The sequence below is a fragment of the Spea bombifrons genome, chromosome 2 (genome assembly GCF_027358695.1).
Source record: "Spea bombifrons isolate aSpeBom1 chromosome 2, aSpeBom1.2.pri, whole genome shotgun sequence".
NCBI classification, from domain to species: domain Eukaryota; kingdom Metazoa; phylum Chordata; class Amphibia; order Anura; family Pelobatidae; genus Spea; species Spea bombifrons.
Genome location: NC_071088.1, coordinates 52,498,473 through 52,514,952, shown reverse-complemented (window position 1 = coordinate 52,514,952; position 16,480 = coordinate 52,498,473). Strand labels below are relative to the sequence as shown.

The window sequence follows — 16,480 nt, the reverse complement described above, 5'->3', positions numbered from 1 at the left end:
CCTGCAATGAGGCTCCTACCCAAACTGATTACCCGGGCCCTGACAAAGTGGTTTGGGATGCAGGAGCCTATATAGACTGTCACTGGTTTTGTGATTGGTTCTTTTTGTTATATCCTTGTTTGCTGTGGTTTGGAACTAGTAAAAAGAGATAAGCAAAATATTCGCCTCCTGTCATTAAATTTAAGATTATAAATACCCTAATGCTAGCATAATCTTCAATTTCTGGTAATAGAGGCATTGTCTGAATTGCAATTTTGACTTGATTTCCACTTTATCCATCTTTGGAAAACCCTCCAAGCTCTGGTGTGATATTTATCAGAGCAGTTTTAACTGTTTGCTGTCATTCTCCAAAAGCCAAGTGAGTCAAGGGCATTGCAAGAGACAGTGGTACAAATCAGCCTGAGGGGGGCCACAGTTAGCATGATTATGTTCCATACGGAACAAGCAGAGAGGAGGTCTGCTACCTCCAGACCTGGCATATGTATAGGCAGCCTACTTGTCCCTCGCTGCAATAAGCTGAACTGTCTTGGATTTATGTTTTGAAATCCTTTTATGGCTCCTGTATCAGCCATAGTTAATTTATTTTCAGTTTTCAGTAGTAAGGCTTTCCACACTCTAAACGTTATATGTTCTGTTATTTTGGGAGCCTATGTTCCAGTATGTAGGCTTTTGAGGGGCAGTTCCACTAGGAAGAACACACCGATCAGGCAAAACATCATGCCCACAGACAGGTGAAGAGGAATGACGCGGATAATCTTATGGCACAGGCCAGTGGGTAGGACACATTAGGCAGCAAGTTAACATTTAGACTGGCTCAGAGCATCTCCAAAATTGCAGCTCTTGTGGAGTGTTCTCTGTCTGCAGTGGTCAGTACCTATAAAAAGTGGTCAAAGGAAGGAAAAATTTGTAACTAGCAACATGGGTGGCCAAGGCTCATTGATGCACATGGGGAGGGAGAGCTGGCCCTTGTTGCGAAATCCAAAGCTTGACCTATGCAACCTTCCAAAAAAAAATGATGGAGTAGATTAAAATTTACCAGCTTCAAAGATGTCCCAAATAGGACATAAGTGCAGATTGACTAGACATCAAATAAAAAAAAAAACAAAAAAAAAAAACAGAAAAACAAGGACGGTAGCAGAATTAGTGTTTAGGTTTGATGGGGGTAAATTGTAATGGCCAGCTTTAAAAGATGTCCCAAATGGGATATGATCAAAATAACGGTACCTAAAAAGCCATTAAAAAAACGGTATATAAAAACTTGTGTGGGTACACTAAATGAGAGAAGAAAACTACAGCCTGCAGAAAATGTTAACAGCCTCAATCACAAAGGATATATAAAAAAAAGTTTGGTCCTTAAGGCGTTAAATAAGAAACATTGTTTTAAAAAATAGGCAGACCAGGACACAGATTAAGGTTGTTCTTCAGTAATACATCAACACTACCATCAACAAGTTATGCAGGTCAAAGCAAGATTGTTCCTCGGTTGTGTTGACAATCAGGTGGAGGTGGGCTCTGAGCAGACACCAGGTTGTCCTGCATACTGGGCAGAGGGGAATGGGTATTAATAAGGTAGGTAATGGCAGTCTGGAAGCTGCTCAGGTATTTGACCTAGAATCCAGTCCCATACCATGTGCCTGTCTGTCAGTGCCCTACTGCTGCAGCTCTATCACCTTCCCTACTCTGAGGAATCAATTCATTAAAACTGTATACATTTTGGAGAAATCCATATACTCATGGATTGAGTGCCTGCCTGCTGTGCTCTAGTGTGCTACTGTGACTATCTATACTACTGACCTAACTGAATTAAAAAATAAAAAAAATCTCCCTAAATTGTGTATGAATCAAAAGGCTAGAAAATGACATTCTGACTGAAAAAGAATGTGGCAAAAACAAAAATGGAAATCTATTTTGCCTGCCATACACAAGTCTAGGGAATAGTGATCACGTGCTGTAGTGGACAGTGAGCGAGTAACTTTAGGCATGCTGCAGGTGAGACACTGATTTTGATTTTAAGTATTACAGTAATTCTGGGTTATCCAAAGCAGTTGATAGTATTTAGGTGTTACACACATAACTTAATACTGAATTTAGAGGGTAGTCGGACCAGGGTGTTGGAAAGATCTGTAAATCATTAAAAGGCATCATTGTGTTATTCTCTTTGGTATAATAAGTGTGATAAATGTGCTTGTTTTAAAGGTCAGAGGTTTATTGGGTATAGCATATCACAGTATAATTTAGCTCTAAAAAGCATAATATTTTGTTATCCAGGGATCCTACAAGATTTGAGTCTTGGTCCCATTTAGAAATCTTAAAGCACACCTGTTATTTAACTATATAATAAAAATTATGGGGCAGGGGGTATCAGGGTAGATTCTTGTCTATAAACGGCACTGGTATGAGTGAATCCATGTAAAATACAATAATAAAGGCTTCTGTTAAGTTACAATTCAATTCACATTATTTGAGGTTTAAGATAATGGGACAAGGTCTTTTAAATGGGAAATCTGTAAAGGGAACCTGTTCTTAAAGTTAAAAAAATAAATAAATAAAAAATACTGGGTAGATTGTCCATGGAAAGTTGGACATTGTGCAGGGTTATAAAACAAGCCTCTGCAGCACATGTGGTACAGGGTCCTCCAGCCATCCAAAGCTTGTTGATGCGGATTTCATTCTTTAATTTACATCTAGACATTTGTTAACATACCTGTGCTCCCTATTTTGAAGAAAATTGCATTTATTTGCTCCATAAAATATATGCACTAATTTTTCACATTGGATAAAATGTGCTAGTTAAGATTGATAACGGGATACAATGGGATACAATTACATGGGGAGGCTCCTGGTAACAAAGCCACCATTGGTGGCGGCGGCAGGTGGTTATTCTTGGCAATTCAAATGAATATTGGTGGATGAGGATGCGTTCTGTATTGCCGGTAGGTTTGATTTAATCTTTTTCGAATTCCACACAACCGAAATACCTCTACAAGCATTACATTCACAAGTTCACATAATAGCTCTGCAACTTAGGTCTTTCATTTTCATTATGTTTTTATTCCACAATGGAAAGTTTAAAATATGATTCAAGAAAAACAACAAAAAAACCGAACCAATCAGCCATTGAAGGAAAGCTGATACACAGCCCAATTTTTGTGCTAAGCACCTATGCAAATATATCTGTACAGAAATCCTGTTGAAGAGGGCATTTATTTTTTTTTTAAATATTATGAATTAGAAAGTTATTGCTCATATAAAAATTGCCCTACTGGAAAGTAAAGAAGGATGCTTTTTGAGAGGGGGAATCTGGATCTTATCAACTCTATATATTTTAATGTTTTTAACTTAATGTACCCTCCATTAACTAATCTCCCACACCATATAAACCTTGAGTTGTGTTAATCAATACATGTCCAAATGACAAATGATTGGTGGTAGAGAATCTGCCAGAGAAATTATATTTAAATTTTTGTAATTTCTTCATTGTGGATTCCATATTCTGTGGAAGCGTTGGAGGTGCTAAAAGCACCATAAAGAAACCCAATATTATAAAGGAAATAAAAGGAATTCTAAAACTCATTTAAATATCTTTGTTCCGCCAAGAAGCAAGTAATCTGCTTTTATAGTTATGCTGCAGCTCTCTCCTCATTGCAGCGAGTACACATGTAATCCTCTTTCTCGGCTGTTTCTGCAGAGAGTCCAACGCACACCTGGTGGAACCAGCGATTACAGCTTCCATCACATTGTACCCAGTCAACCTACAAGAGACAAGAAGGTGCAGATGCCATTAAAGTATTTTCAGAGATCCTAAAAATTTTCATTTTCTACTTTTTAAGAGTGTTTTGGTGGCCCACGGTTAAAATAAAGGGACATTGCCCTGTTTTTTTACTTGAAACAGAATACTAGGAAACTTCCAAAACCTTTTTAGTGTATTCCTTGGTTTCTGCTTTCCCAGAGTGATTTACCAGCAGTAAATGCAGTGTTCACTACAGTTAAGTGTTGCCCTTTCTTAGCCAGGCTTTGGCGACCAAGGGGCAGTAAAAGCCTTAAAACAATCTCTACAGGTTAGCAGTGATCCCGCTTTTTCTCCAGTCTGTTGGACATCTAATTAGTGATGTCCGGATCATGAACGAATCGTTCATTTGATCCGGTTCTTTTTAGTGATCCGGATGAGTCGGTTCACTAGACTGAACGATTCGTTTGTAGCGGTTCAGTCTGTGAATCATCATGCAGCTGTAACCTGATCCTAGAGCTGTGCGTCATCTGCAGAGCACTCTGGGGTCAGGTTACAGCTCATTAATTCTCACAGGAACGATGACTCATAGAGTCAGAGAGTCGTTCAAAGAGTCGAATGATCCGAAGAGTCGAATGAACCGAAGAGTCGAATGATTCGAATCTTACAGGGATCCGAATCTTACAGGGATCCGGATCTTACAGGGATCCGAATCTTACAGAGATTCGAATCATTCAGAGAATATTACTGATACCATACTTTTATAAATAAATTAATAATGTTCACACTGCCCCCAGGATTTAGATTCCCCTGAGTTTGCCCCCCTTTACCTATAACTGCACCTACAGTTAACTTTATTAAATTAATTAAATTAACCCTCAGTCATCAGCATAAAATTAACCCTTATACCCCATCAACCATAACTGCCCCTGAAATTAACCGTAAAGATCCCATTAACCATAACGGCCCCTGAAATTAACCCTAAATACTCCATTAACCATAACTGCCCCTAAATTAATTGCATGTACTCCAGATAAATTACCTAATAAATTGGTATGGTTGATGGGGTCTTTAGTGTTAATTTGGGGGCAGTTATGCTTAATGGGGTCTTTAGTGTTAATTTAGGGGCAGTTATGCTTAATGAGGTGTTTAGGGTTAATTTGGGGGCAGTTATGCTTAATGGGTCTTTAGTGTTAATTTAGGGGCAGTTATGCTTAATGAGGTGTTTAGGGTTAATTTGGGGGCAGTTATGCTTAATGGGGTCTATAGTGTTAATTTAGGGGCATTTATGCTTAATGAGGTGTTTAGGGTTAATTTGGGGGCAGTTATGCTTAATGGGGTGTTTAGGGTTAATTTGGGGGCAGTTATGGTTAATGGGGTGTTAAGGGTTAATTTTAGGGGCAGTCATGGTTGATGGGGTGTTAAGGGTTAATTTTAGGGCAGTCATGGTTGATGGGGTGTTTAGGGTTAATTTAATGGTGAGGGTTAATTTAATTAATTTAATAAAGTTAGCTTAAGGTGCAGTTGCAGGTAAAGGGGAATGTAAATCCTGGGGGCAGTGATTATTAATGTATTTATTTATAACAGTATGGTGACATTCTCTGAATGATTAGAATGCCAATGAAGGCAGAGAGTCGTTCAAAGATCCGGATCTTACAATTATCCGGATCTTACAATGATCCGGATCACTGTAAGATTCGGATCCCTGTAAGATCCGAATCTTTGAACGACTCTCTGCCTTCATTGACATCACTGGAGGCAGGGGGGAGGATTCATAATGAAAGGGGCGGGGCCAATCGTTAGTGTGCCTGCACGGAGTTACTGGAAAACAGTAACTCCGTGCAGACACACAGTGATCCGAAGATCCGGATCATGAATCGGATCATTTCAGTGAACGAATCGAAATGATCCGATTCACTTTAATGATCCGAAGTTCCCATCACTACATCTAATCTCACAATGGATCAGCTGGTAGCATAACTTTCTAAATTACTATGTAGCAACATTGACTTCCTTCTCTACAGACAAACCAGTGCCTAAAGGCAGCAATCTTTTATATACTCAAGGAGCAGCAGCCTTTAAGTAGACTTTTTTTTACCTTAGATGTAGCATATCTAACAGGAGCTCCTCACATGTTAAAGGAGAACTCCATTTTTTTTCTTATGTTTGCAGCATATTTCTTTTGAAAGTAGGATACCTACCAATGTATGCTTAGTACATAGTAATTAACTTGAAGCAGAAGAGCAGGAAAACTAAGAGCTGCAAGGGTGGCGACACACATTAAAACTTATGTTGCACACTGCGTTGTGCAATGTCTGATCTCCAGGAGGCTTCCATGTGTAAAGGACAAGCTTCAAAAGTAAAAGGGGAATTTTCAGTAGTTGAGCACAAAGGTAAGAGATATGTAACATTATTCACCGAGATGAACTTTAAACGAGAGGCTTCTGGAATGGAGAAAGTAAGAGAGAAGGATGTTGAAGCTGATACAAGCCCCCTACACCAAAGTATTAGCAATAGATTACTAAAGAGCACAAAGTGTTGCTAAGTAGAAGATAAGCAGCAGGTCTTCTGATGCTACTTTACCATTAGCCAATGCATTTAGGGAGTGAGTAATATATTTGCAAAATCCTTGTAGGCCACATGAAGGCTATATGTTGGATGACTCTACCGTTCTCTATTCATTATCACGGCAATGATTTGGGCAAATTTAATCTCATATGACCTGCTCTCAAGGGTGTTGTACAAGGGGTGGAGCCAAGGGGCAGCAAAATTTGTTTTTGCCTAGGGTGACAAAAATCCTCGTACCAGCCCTGAAAAGTTCTGTAGGCATTTGAAGCAAACTGGTTTATTCACCAAAAGGAGCGTGTTTCACCACCTTAACTTCACTTTACAGTATGAAGGACCAACTTCGGTAAGCTTTTGCTGCAGGATTTGTTTGGCTGGCACCGTATAATACATAGTTAAAAGTCAATGCAGCTTCTCCAACACCTCCTCCCAATCAAGCCTACAAGATTGGAGCACCTTACTAACTACCTTACTTACTCCATTTCAACTCTCTTATGGCCTCCAAACATAGACGTTTTCATATCTCTAATTCTTAGCCATCTCTTGCCTGATTATCAGGTTCTCACTTATATTTCAACTGCAAGCTGTAACTTATGTTGCTGCAAGATCTGTACATAAATTAAAGATAAATATAGAAAAAAAAGTAGAAAGTAACAGTAAAACTGTAGCAGCACATTACTAATAATAAACTAGCATTACTAATATTGCTTTTGAAATATTAGTATGCATTATTATATCACCAAATAACTTAGCATCCTACATTAAAATCTCACCTCATCTCCTTCTGGTTCAATACAACAATCTGCAGGACACACAGCACTGTCATCATCAGACTCATGGGCAAAGTCACTGATTCGGATTTCGTCCGGTAGTTGCTCATGGCAGCACAAGTCTATGGATGGCAGTGAGATCATCCCTCTTTTGCGGTAACAAGATATTTTTTTCATTCTGACCTCTGTTCCCTCATGGCATCTCTTCAACCTCCGATAAGATCTATCCTTCTGTATGCAACTCAGAGCCTTAGAAATTAAGTGTGCAGAATTGGTTTAAAAAATGAAACCAGAATAAAATAGCATATCTTATGAATATATAGAGTTTTATCTCATTTAGGTAACTAATGGATATAATTTAAAGAGATGTCTGACACGTGCTCTTATACATGTATTTGAGGGTTTTGGTAATTAGAGTTTCCCCCCCAAAAAAACAAACAAAAAATGATCATAAACTCAGGATGCTAGGCGTCTAATTAGTGGTCTCAAAATATTTTTTCATTTTTGAAAAATCAAAGGATTTCATTAAAATGGAAAGAGCTTGAAAGGAACGGGATTATATTAATAGTTTTTTGCCCATCTTGATTTAATTTAATCGATAGGAGTAAGTCAGATGACAGGGTTAATGACAGAACCGACTCAAAACTACAACCCCCAACCTCCCATTGTTAACAGACTGACTTAAAGTTCCTTGCATTTTGTTTTTTAAACAAATGTGTTCCTTCGAGGGATGATTGAGGAAAATGCAGTCAGTTTGAATCTACTGTCTTCGGGATCATAGTCTGACAACGTTATATGTTACCAATTGGGAAAAAAAAAAGGCTTCTCTTGAAAGGCTCAAGAGAGAAAGTATATGCAGTTAGAGTAAATGTGTTACTGTTAGAGGTTGTAGTAGTGTGTGTGTGTGTGTGTGTGTGTGTGTGTGTGTGTGTGTGTATGGGGTGAGCTAAGTGCGTGGATCTGTAAGAATATGATGTTAGTGCATGTTTGGGAGTATTCGAGCAAGACTGAAACTGTCCTGAAATGTGGAATGAAAGATATTAGTTACAGATTTCCAGTAGAGCTAGCAAGCTAAAAAAAAATGTAAGCTAATGGCCACAGCCACTTAAATATGGTTCTAAGGTATGCCTAAAAATGTTTTTGAACATGAGTAAGGTCTCATGTCTGGCTATGTATGTGTGTGTGGGTATGTTAGGGTGTCAAAATAAGTCTGTAGGTATGTGTGTGTCTGGCTGCTTTAGTTTGAGTATCTCTGTATATGTTTGTGTGGGTATCTGGGTGTGCGTGTGTTAGTGCATAATGCCTAGTGTGTTGGTGTGAGTGTGTGCATGCAGGCATCTGGATGTGTTTTAGTGCCCCTCCCAAAGTCAGTCTCTGGATCTGCCTTCGCCTAAAACCACACACTTTACAAGGCGCAGTCTGAACCCAGCTTAATAGAATCTTTGCACCATACTATACAGATAAACATTTTACCCCAGAACTTACAGAGGTCCTGTCTGTTTCTTGTTGATTTATGTTTCCTTCCTCACATCCAACCCCTGAGGTAGAGCAGATGAACTCTGGGACAACAATGGCTTGATACAACTCCTGGATTTCAGGAAGCGACACTTGTAGAAGTTGAGCTTCCATCAGCAACTCATTTAACTCTGCACTAAAATCTGATAATTAAAAGATACAACTATTTTTATATTTACCAACAATATTACAGTTGAATATGCTATGACAAGCAGTTCTGCTCGCTAAAGTGATAAGGTTCATATAAAAAAGGAATCTGTAGCCTAAACATCACTTACATAGACAGATATTGAGTGGAAAAACCTACTGTTCAGTGCAATGCAGCTGTGTCCTGGAGCAAAGGAAGACTGGAAATAAATGGTGCCGTGGTGCGACTCATGAGGTAGAGAAATAGAAGTGACTCCAATACACTGTGATACCTGCATATGAAAAATTACATTAAAAAAATGTGGACTAATGACTAAGTTGGCAAATTATGAATCCCTCTTGCCTAGCTCAATTTATTACATAATTTAGTGGTTTTTACTGTCACTGACACCCCAAGCATTATTTTCAGACTACAGTGATGCTTACGTTACTGGCTTCTTCTAGAGGCTTGGCGGTGGCCTGCCATGGGGTGTGCAATCGACTCAAGCTGATCTTTTTTTGCACTTGTTTCCAAATCCCAGATGATAGCATTTGCTGTGCCCGATGTTGCCAGTTGACTGTCCTTTCAATTAAATAACGCAGGGCATCTCCTTCTGGCAGTCGCACACGCAGCCGTTGGAGAGATGCCATAAGAGGCAGAATTTTCTCCAATGGAGGTTTTTTAGAGCGGAGGCAATGTGGGCACAGCCACACCTTTGGCCCAGGTTGCGGGGCTTTAACGCATTTAGGATGGAAACGGGCACGGCATAACTCACACTGTATCACAGGGGCAAAAGGCATCCCTTGGCATACACATATCTTCCAATCATTTTGTTGCTTACAGCATATGCTCTCATTAGAAATCCGCAATGCATTCAAAGATTCCATCTCATGTAATCGAGCCTCACTTAAGATTGCCATCTGTTGGAGCACATGGTCAAAAAAATAAAATATCAGTGATCTATTGTATTTCCCAACCCTGTAATAAACAGTTTTTTTTAATTTTTTTTTATGGAAACCTACTGCAGAGCAAGTATCGCTGCTTTCACTCAGTGCTTGTTCCAGCTCCTTCAGACCATCAGGTTTGAAGTATTTATTTTTTCCTCCAACAGCTAACATAGCTTTTATCTTCCTATTTATTCTTTTCAAACACAAAGATCTAAAATCAGTTCGAGGGCAGAGCACCTAAAAATGAAGAGCAAATGTGATTATTATACATTTCATTCATAAAGCCAGTTTTTCAATATGATCTTTATTTACCAGTGATTAAGTGGTTTAAACTGAAACAAGACATTCTGCCACCAGTCAACAGTGTTCAAATCAACAAAAGATTTGTCTTCTCAGTCACAACTATGTGTTAATTTCAAGGTACTAAAATTGAATAACTATCTTCTCTATTGTTCTCTTACTGAAAAGGCCACTTGCGGCTTCTTACCTCTAGCAGAGAATATGGGTAACTTGGCATTAGGAAGGCACTAGTAGCAGATTCCTTCCAGGTGTGTACTTCATCCACCAGTGCTTCAAGCTTCGACAATGGCTCAAGATGAACAGGAATAGTTTGACCTTGAGTCACTAAATCCACCAAAGTGTTCATAACAGGAACTTTAGTCCCATTCTGAAAGTGTAGAATGTTAAATGAGGTTTCAGTTGTATAATAATAAAATTACCAACTGCTATAAGATGGTTACTTACCTGCAATGATTCCACTTTTTGTAGCCATTCTTGAGCTCTCAGCAGAATGTTTCTCAGTGACTCAACACTAGGCACACAAGCTGGAATATTATCTACTTCCCTCAGGACAATTGATAAGTTCCCTAGAGTTTGCCGTGATCTGTGTAAAACAAAGGACTAATATAATGACACAATAAAGGATATCAAAAAGATTGAAGTTAACAAGCCTTTCTTTACTTCTACCAACATTTTACCTTAAACAATTACACTGCAAAACACCTTAAAGTAAACCACATGCAGCTTCTTTCAAATTCACAGATGATCAGTCTAAATGCCCCCCACCCTATTATATGAAAACGAGACTTGCAGAAGAAAGCTTCCTTTAGGAAGACACAGTCACCAAACCTTGAAGAGAAACTCCAATATAATTTAATATAATTTGCACTTCAATTGTCAAGGTAATCCTCTTGCAAAAGAATGAGAAGATTCTACAGAATCCCCCATATGCTGTTTTGCTCCTTTCTTCAGATGAACACATATTTCACGTGATTTACTCACCTATAGTCATTTTTGGTTTCTGAAAAATGCTTATAATAATATGCATTCTTCGATAGTGGGGCTGTTGGGGACAGTAATTAATGGTTTTACAGGAAATTACAAAATCCCACTAGTAGCTCTTCGGTGATGTTGTAGCAGTAAGGAAAGTGCTTTTGGTGTAAATAAGCCTGTTAACGCAAGTACCATTTTATCTGAAACATTTTTACATTGAAATGAAGATTACAAAACTATATTCTGTATTTTAATTTACTAGTGTAGGTTTTATACATAGAACAGATAAACACTGTATACCTGGCTTTCAAAAGACTCCTGCATTTTTCCTCCCAATGTTCACATATTGTAAGAATCTCCTGTAGTTTGGCAATTGCCTTCTCAACAGACGAGTGGGGTGTGAGCCCAAAACCCAAATCTATAAGCCTCCTTATAATCTCAAGGGTAAGTTTCTCAGGATGTTGGCATGCATGCTCCTGTTCCTCCAGCCATCGTGCCTGCGCCAAGCGCTCCCATAGCTTTCCTAATGGTAAATCCAAGTCAAACTGGAAGCTGTAGTCAAGCAGTCGCTGCAGTTCACTGACTTGAGGCTTATCTTCAGTAAGCAGTATCTGGCCCCGCATTTGGAACTCTTGCACATGATGCAGCAAGTCCTTAGGAGAACAAACAGTTTAAAGCAGTAGACCAGATAAAGAGAAAAGTGAAAGCTTAAGTGAGAAAATACATCAGCTTATTTATTCAATTCATGCTTTGAAAAGTGTTAAGAAAAATTGAGGTGAGAGCGCTTGGAGTGAATGTAACGGGGTATACCATAGTTACCTTGAGCTGAGATGCCTGATTAATAACACAAGGCAGAGAATTAAGCCGTCTGACAAATGACCTAAATTCAGCAACAGTCAACTGCTGCGGAGACTTTCCACCACCTGAACGAAATCTATTAGAAAATCAGAGATAAATTAGTTTGTACAATGGAGATAAAGGGACAAAAACAGCAAGTGTTAATAGGAGAGAATAATGTGAATTACGCTTGGCAAGAATGGATTTAGTTAAATCATTTATTGATCCTTTTTTTTAAGTTTTAAAAGCTATAACCCTTGGTTTAAACAGAATAGTACCTTGAACATGTATGGCGTCTGACATCTAGCAATTGCTGAGCTAGCGCTTCACATTTTTCAGCATCCTTTACAATCACTCGTAAGTGACGGAGGAGGTCATTTTCTGGAAAATGTTCCTCTTCAGACTGTGCCACAAGCAGTTGTAGACATGAAAGGTCTGGGGGGAAAAGGTTTGGAGATCTATGCATTTGAATTGTGATCAAGCAAAAGATATGTCAGCCCCCCAACCAAAATTGGCATATTGTTTACTACATGCATTTCCATTTATGTGTGAAGAATCGTGTACCGTAGAGTATTTAGGAAAAAATATCAGTTCCATCTTTAATATGGCTTAGCATTCTCTTGATATTGTACCAAGGGATCTGTTGATTAAGTGATATGCTATTAATGTTAGCCCACCCTTTTACTACATGATCTGAACTATTATAAAGCAAAGACACCTTGCCCATGCTGCAGGCTTCATTGATAAGGTAATTAACAAGAACTGATTCATGGGTATAAAGTGCAGGAAGTACATGCAGCAAAGTAATCCACTTATTCTTAGAAGTAACATTTTACATAAAAGGTGAACAGATTACATGTTTCAAGACCACATACATATGTCAGTGGATGTCTAGTTACTGGGCAATTTTGGTCAAGCCAACAAGCAGTGGACGTACAGCTATCATGTAGCTATGTTATTTTTTTTAGTCATTTATAAGACTAACAAAAGCTCTACAACAGATTCTTGATGACTGTGCATCTAGGGATGATTGGCAAAGACAGACCGCCACAAAGTACCTTTTTTTTTTTTTTTTTTTTTTGGTATGTTAAAGCAGTGGTAGTTCAAATGTACCCTTTTTATGGCTTGAAGTCTTCAGGATATCTATAACTTTTGATGACCATTTGTCATACGACTCTGCTCGTAGCTTCACAGCATTCATCATAGGATACAAGTCATCCAGGGTGTAACGATAGCTAGAAGAATACAGCATATGGTATCAGATGATTCATATGTATTCCATAAGTTGTGGAAGTATGCATCTAAACGCTACATCTATACATATGTGATCAGTAACACGTTATACACAAACCATAAACTATAAACTATGCTTAATGACCAATGGCGTGTCACGCACATGTTCTTATGGAAGTTATTGGGCAATAAGTACAAGTAGTATATTGCTATGTACACCCCCCAAACACGGTCATTCTGCTGCCATATGCCATTTGGGGCATCTTTGAAGCCAATCAGTTCAATTTACCTCAATCAGGGTATTTCAAATGCTAGTATTTTAACTCTTTCCATGCACTAATTCTACCTCCAGCCTTTGCCAAACCTTGTGGTAGTAATTCTTTTGTGTTTTTTCCAACACACATTTTACATCGGGTATGAATTTGCAGCTCCTGGTATATGGTACTGTCACACAACACCCCAATATGTGTTCAGCAACATCTCCCAAGTACAGCGATACCACCCAAGCATGGGTTTGTTTTGGGGATATCTGGCAACATTTGGAATCAGCGCATTTTTCAATTTGGAGTTTGGGCATCTGGTCATCCTGAGTCCATGTCCTATTTGGAACATCTTTGAAGCTGGCCAATTCCATTTACCCCATCAAACCATACACTGCTGGTATTTCAGCTCTTTCCATGCACACCTTTTACCACCAGCCTTTGTCAAAGTTTGCAGTAGTATTTTTAGGCGTGTCTTTTTCCCGGTGTAAATTTACATCTACCGAATGTGTCACCGGCACTATAAGGCATATCAGGCAGGCAGAGTGGCATATAACGGGGTATATGGCATTTCTGGGGGCAGAGTGGCAAGCCTGGGGGCAGATGTGATATTTTTCTCGATCATAGCTTTTATTAAATATGACATTTGTTTTACATGAATTAGTATTTACTAGTAAAACTTTTTTCCTATAGGGTCATCTTATATTCAGGCTTTTTCTTTTTCCCAAATTAATATTTAGATTTGGGGGGGGGGGTTGTCTTATAATCGAGCAAATAAGGTACATTGCAATTAATAAGCTGGTCTCTAATTACTTGCATTGTTGAATGCAGTACCTGAACCATCGTTCTCAGGTAAGTCTGGAGAAAACTACTTAGGAACTTGTTAAGTGTTTACTGGAGGGAATCATCTTGTGAGAGGCAAAACCTCTTGCTATAGCACATGCGACTGCTCTCCTGGGGTGAGTGTTACACTGCTTGAGATTAAGAGGCGATCACTGATCTCCTCCCAACTTCTTCTAATGCAGCCACTGGAGCCTTATTAAACATGGTGCACAACACTCTGAGAAGCCCCTGCTGCAGTTTGTGGAGAACGTCAGTTGTTATTAACGGGACATATTTCCATGACGTGCCTGGCTTGTGAGAAATGGGCTATTAAAGTTTATTTATAAAGGAGACTTACCACAACTTATACTTGTAAGTGGCACAGGAACACAGATCTTTCACATGATGCAAACACACAAGAGTTCCAGGACTGCATGGACAGTATACTGCTGATATGAAACAAGTTGTTTTACACTTGGCACACTGCCGCTCATCATCGGCAAGCAGCTCCATGTCAATCTTTTCTGATTGCACAACACCCTGGGTTAGGAGTCAAAACACAAAGAACAGTACTGCCAGAGTGTCTAGACGTTATTAGCAATGTAATATACCAAGGAGGAGGAAGTAAACTTATTTTGTAACTTAGGTATGCATACTAGACTATTCTCTACATATATATTTTGCCCGCAGTTATGTCTCTACTGTGATAAGCAAAGCATCCTCACCAGCTTTCTGACAGCTTCACGAAGTGTCCTTTCCTCATTAATCATGACAGACAAATCTTTCTGCACAAAGGATGCCAGAACCACATTCAGCTGCTCTGCTTTACTGGCCATCTTGCATATCATCTCATCATGAGAGAACACACAATATCTGTTTAGCATTCTGTAATGTTCAACACACTGCCGTCCAAGAGGTAGCTGAGCATAGGAAGAAATTCAGTTTTAACTCTAAAAATGTTGTTGAAGTTGCAGACAGTTAACTCATTAACTAATCAAAACAAATGATACATAGTAATATGCTCTTACCCAATCCACAGTACAGAAATTCACAGCCTCTGCAAAGTTGAAGCCCTGGTTAAATCCGCTGTGATAAGCACGTGGAAAGGTAATAACAAACTCTCCAGCACACTGATTGGTGCGATATATCTGGGGGGTAAACAATCTGTACTTTAAAAAACACATTTAACAGAAATTTGTACGTACAAAAAGCTTGTGTATTAAAAATGAGCAATATTTCTGATGCCGATAAGGGTTGTTGGAATAAATTAGGTCTCCCCAAACTATCCAGGATTGCTAGCAAAGATGACATCAGTGTCCAAAACCTCTATATCTATGGTCATTCATTATGCCAAAGTTTCTGCTGATAGGTAAACCCCTACATTTCTAGGGATGAGGCCTTGCTAACTCCAGTTCTTTATCAAGGTGGCTAGGTAAGTGAGGGGTAACACATGGAATAGACACTAGATTCAGGAGAGGAGACATGATTGCAATGATTGATAAAATATGGGTATTTTTGTTAAGTTACTTTTTCTCACTTTTTGAACAAAATTTTACTCATCTGCAAAAATGAAAAATGAATAAACCTGCTAAAAAGATTCTACCATTTGTCCTGAGTTTAGAAATACCCAATGTTTTTATGTTTTTGCTTTTTCTACACGTTATGGGGCAATAAGTACAGGTAGCGTTTTGCTATTTCAAAACCATTTTTTCCAAATCTGATAATTCTTCCCCCCCATGTGCCATTTCGGGTATCTTTGAAGCCGGCCAATGCAATTTACCCCATCAAATCATATCTTTTTTTAAAAACTAGACAACCCCAGGGTATTTGAAATGCTGGTATTTTAACCAATTCCATGCACTGATTTTACCACCAGCCTTTGTGAAACTTTATGGTAGTAGTTTTTTTTTGTATTCCCCCCCCCACACGTTTTTACAATGTTACATTTAACATTAGTGAGCTGGGCTCCATTGACCTTGCATGGTTGGATGCAGTACCTGCATTCAACCTGCAGAAGGAGCTCGAGAGTTCTCAAGAGGGTCTGGATAGACCCTCTGTGAACTCATTTTCTATTGTTAATGCCATCCTGTGAATGACGGCAAGGTCATTTACAGGATGGCACTTGTGGTTGCTCTTCGGAGCAATCACAAGGCTATCGGGGTAGGGCGGTTCTGTTGCTACATGCCTTGATATCGAGGCATGTCAGCAACACGGTTTATGGTTAGGAAGCGATTCCGATCGCTTCCTAAGCTGTTTAGCCCGCCGCGAAAATGCTGCGATGCAGCTATTTAACGGCAGCCCGTACATGTACAGGCATTGTCGTTATCACGCTGCACGGCAACCCGTACCAAGTGATTGCTTTTTTTCCCCCTTCAAACATGTATATTGGATTGACGACAGTGCCT

At 39.1% G+C, this 16,480-nt stretch overlaps 1 protein-coding gene across 2 annotated transcripts in view; it reads right to left on the bottom strand.

Moving 5' to 3' along the window:
* Positions 1–2,713: 2,713 nt before the first annotated feature.
* Positions 2,714–16,480, bottom strand: part of KDM5B (lysine demethylase 5B) — a 72,559-nt gene continuing 58,792 nt past the window's right edge. For both annotated transcript variants that reach the window (XM_053454238.1, XM_053454237.1), the window contains 15 exons: positions 15,104–15,223; positions 14,801–14,995; positions 14,434–14,615; positions 12,874–12,995; positions 12,039–12,195; positions 11,743–11,857; positions 11,224–11,576; positions 10,396–10,534; positions 10,139–10,318; positions 9,727–9,888; positions 9,151–9,624; positions 8,885–8,996; positions 8,536–8,720; positions 7,066–7,311; positions 2,714–3,752 (listed from right to left, as the gene is read on the bottom strand). In XM_053454238.1, the coding sequence (XP_053310213.1) occupies positions 3,621–3,752; positions 7,066–7,311; positions 8,536–8,720; positions 8,885–8,996; positions 9,151–9,624; positions 9,727–9,888; positions 10,139–10,318; positions 10,396–10,534; positions 11,224–11,576; positions 11,743–11,857; positions 12,039–12,195; positions 12,874–12,995; positions 14,434–14,615; positions 14,801–14,995; positions 15,104–15,223 (2,874 nt within the window). In that variant the 3' untranslated portion in view covers positions 2,714–3,620. The remainder of the gene's footprint in view (positions 3,753–7,065; positions 7,312–8,535; positions 8,721–8,884; positions 8,997–9,150; positions 9,625–9,726; positions 9,889–10,138; positions 10,319–10,395; positions 10,535–11,223; positions 11,577–11,742; positions 11,858–12,038; positions 12,196–12,873; positions 12,996–14,433; positions 14,616–14,800; positions 14,996–15,103; positions 15,224–16,480) is intronic.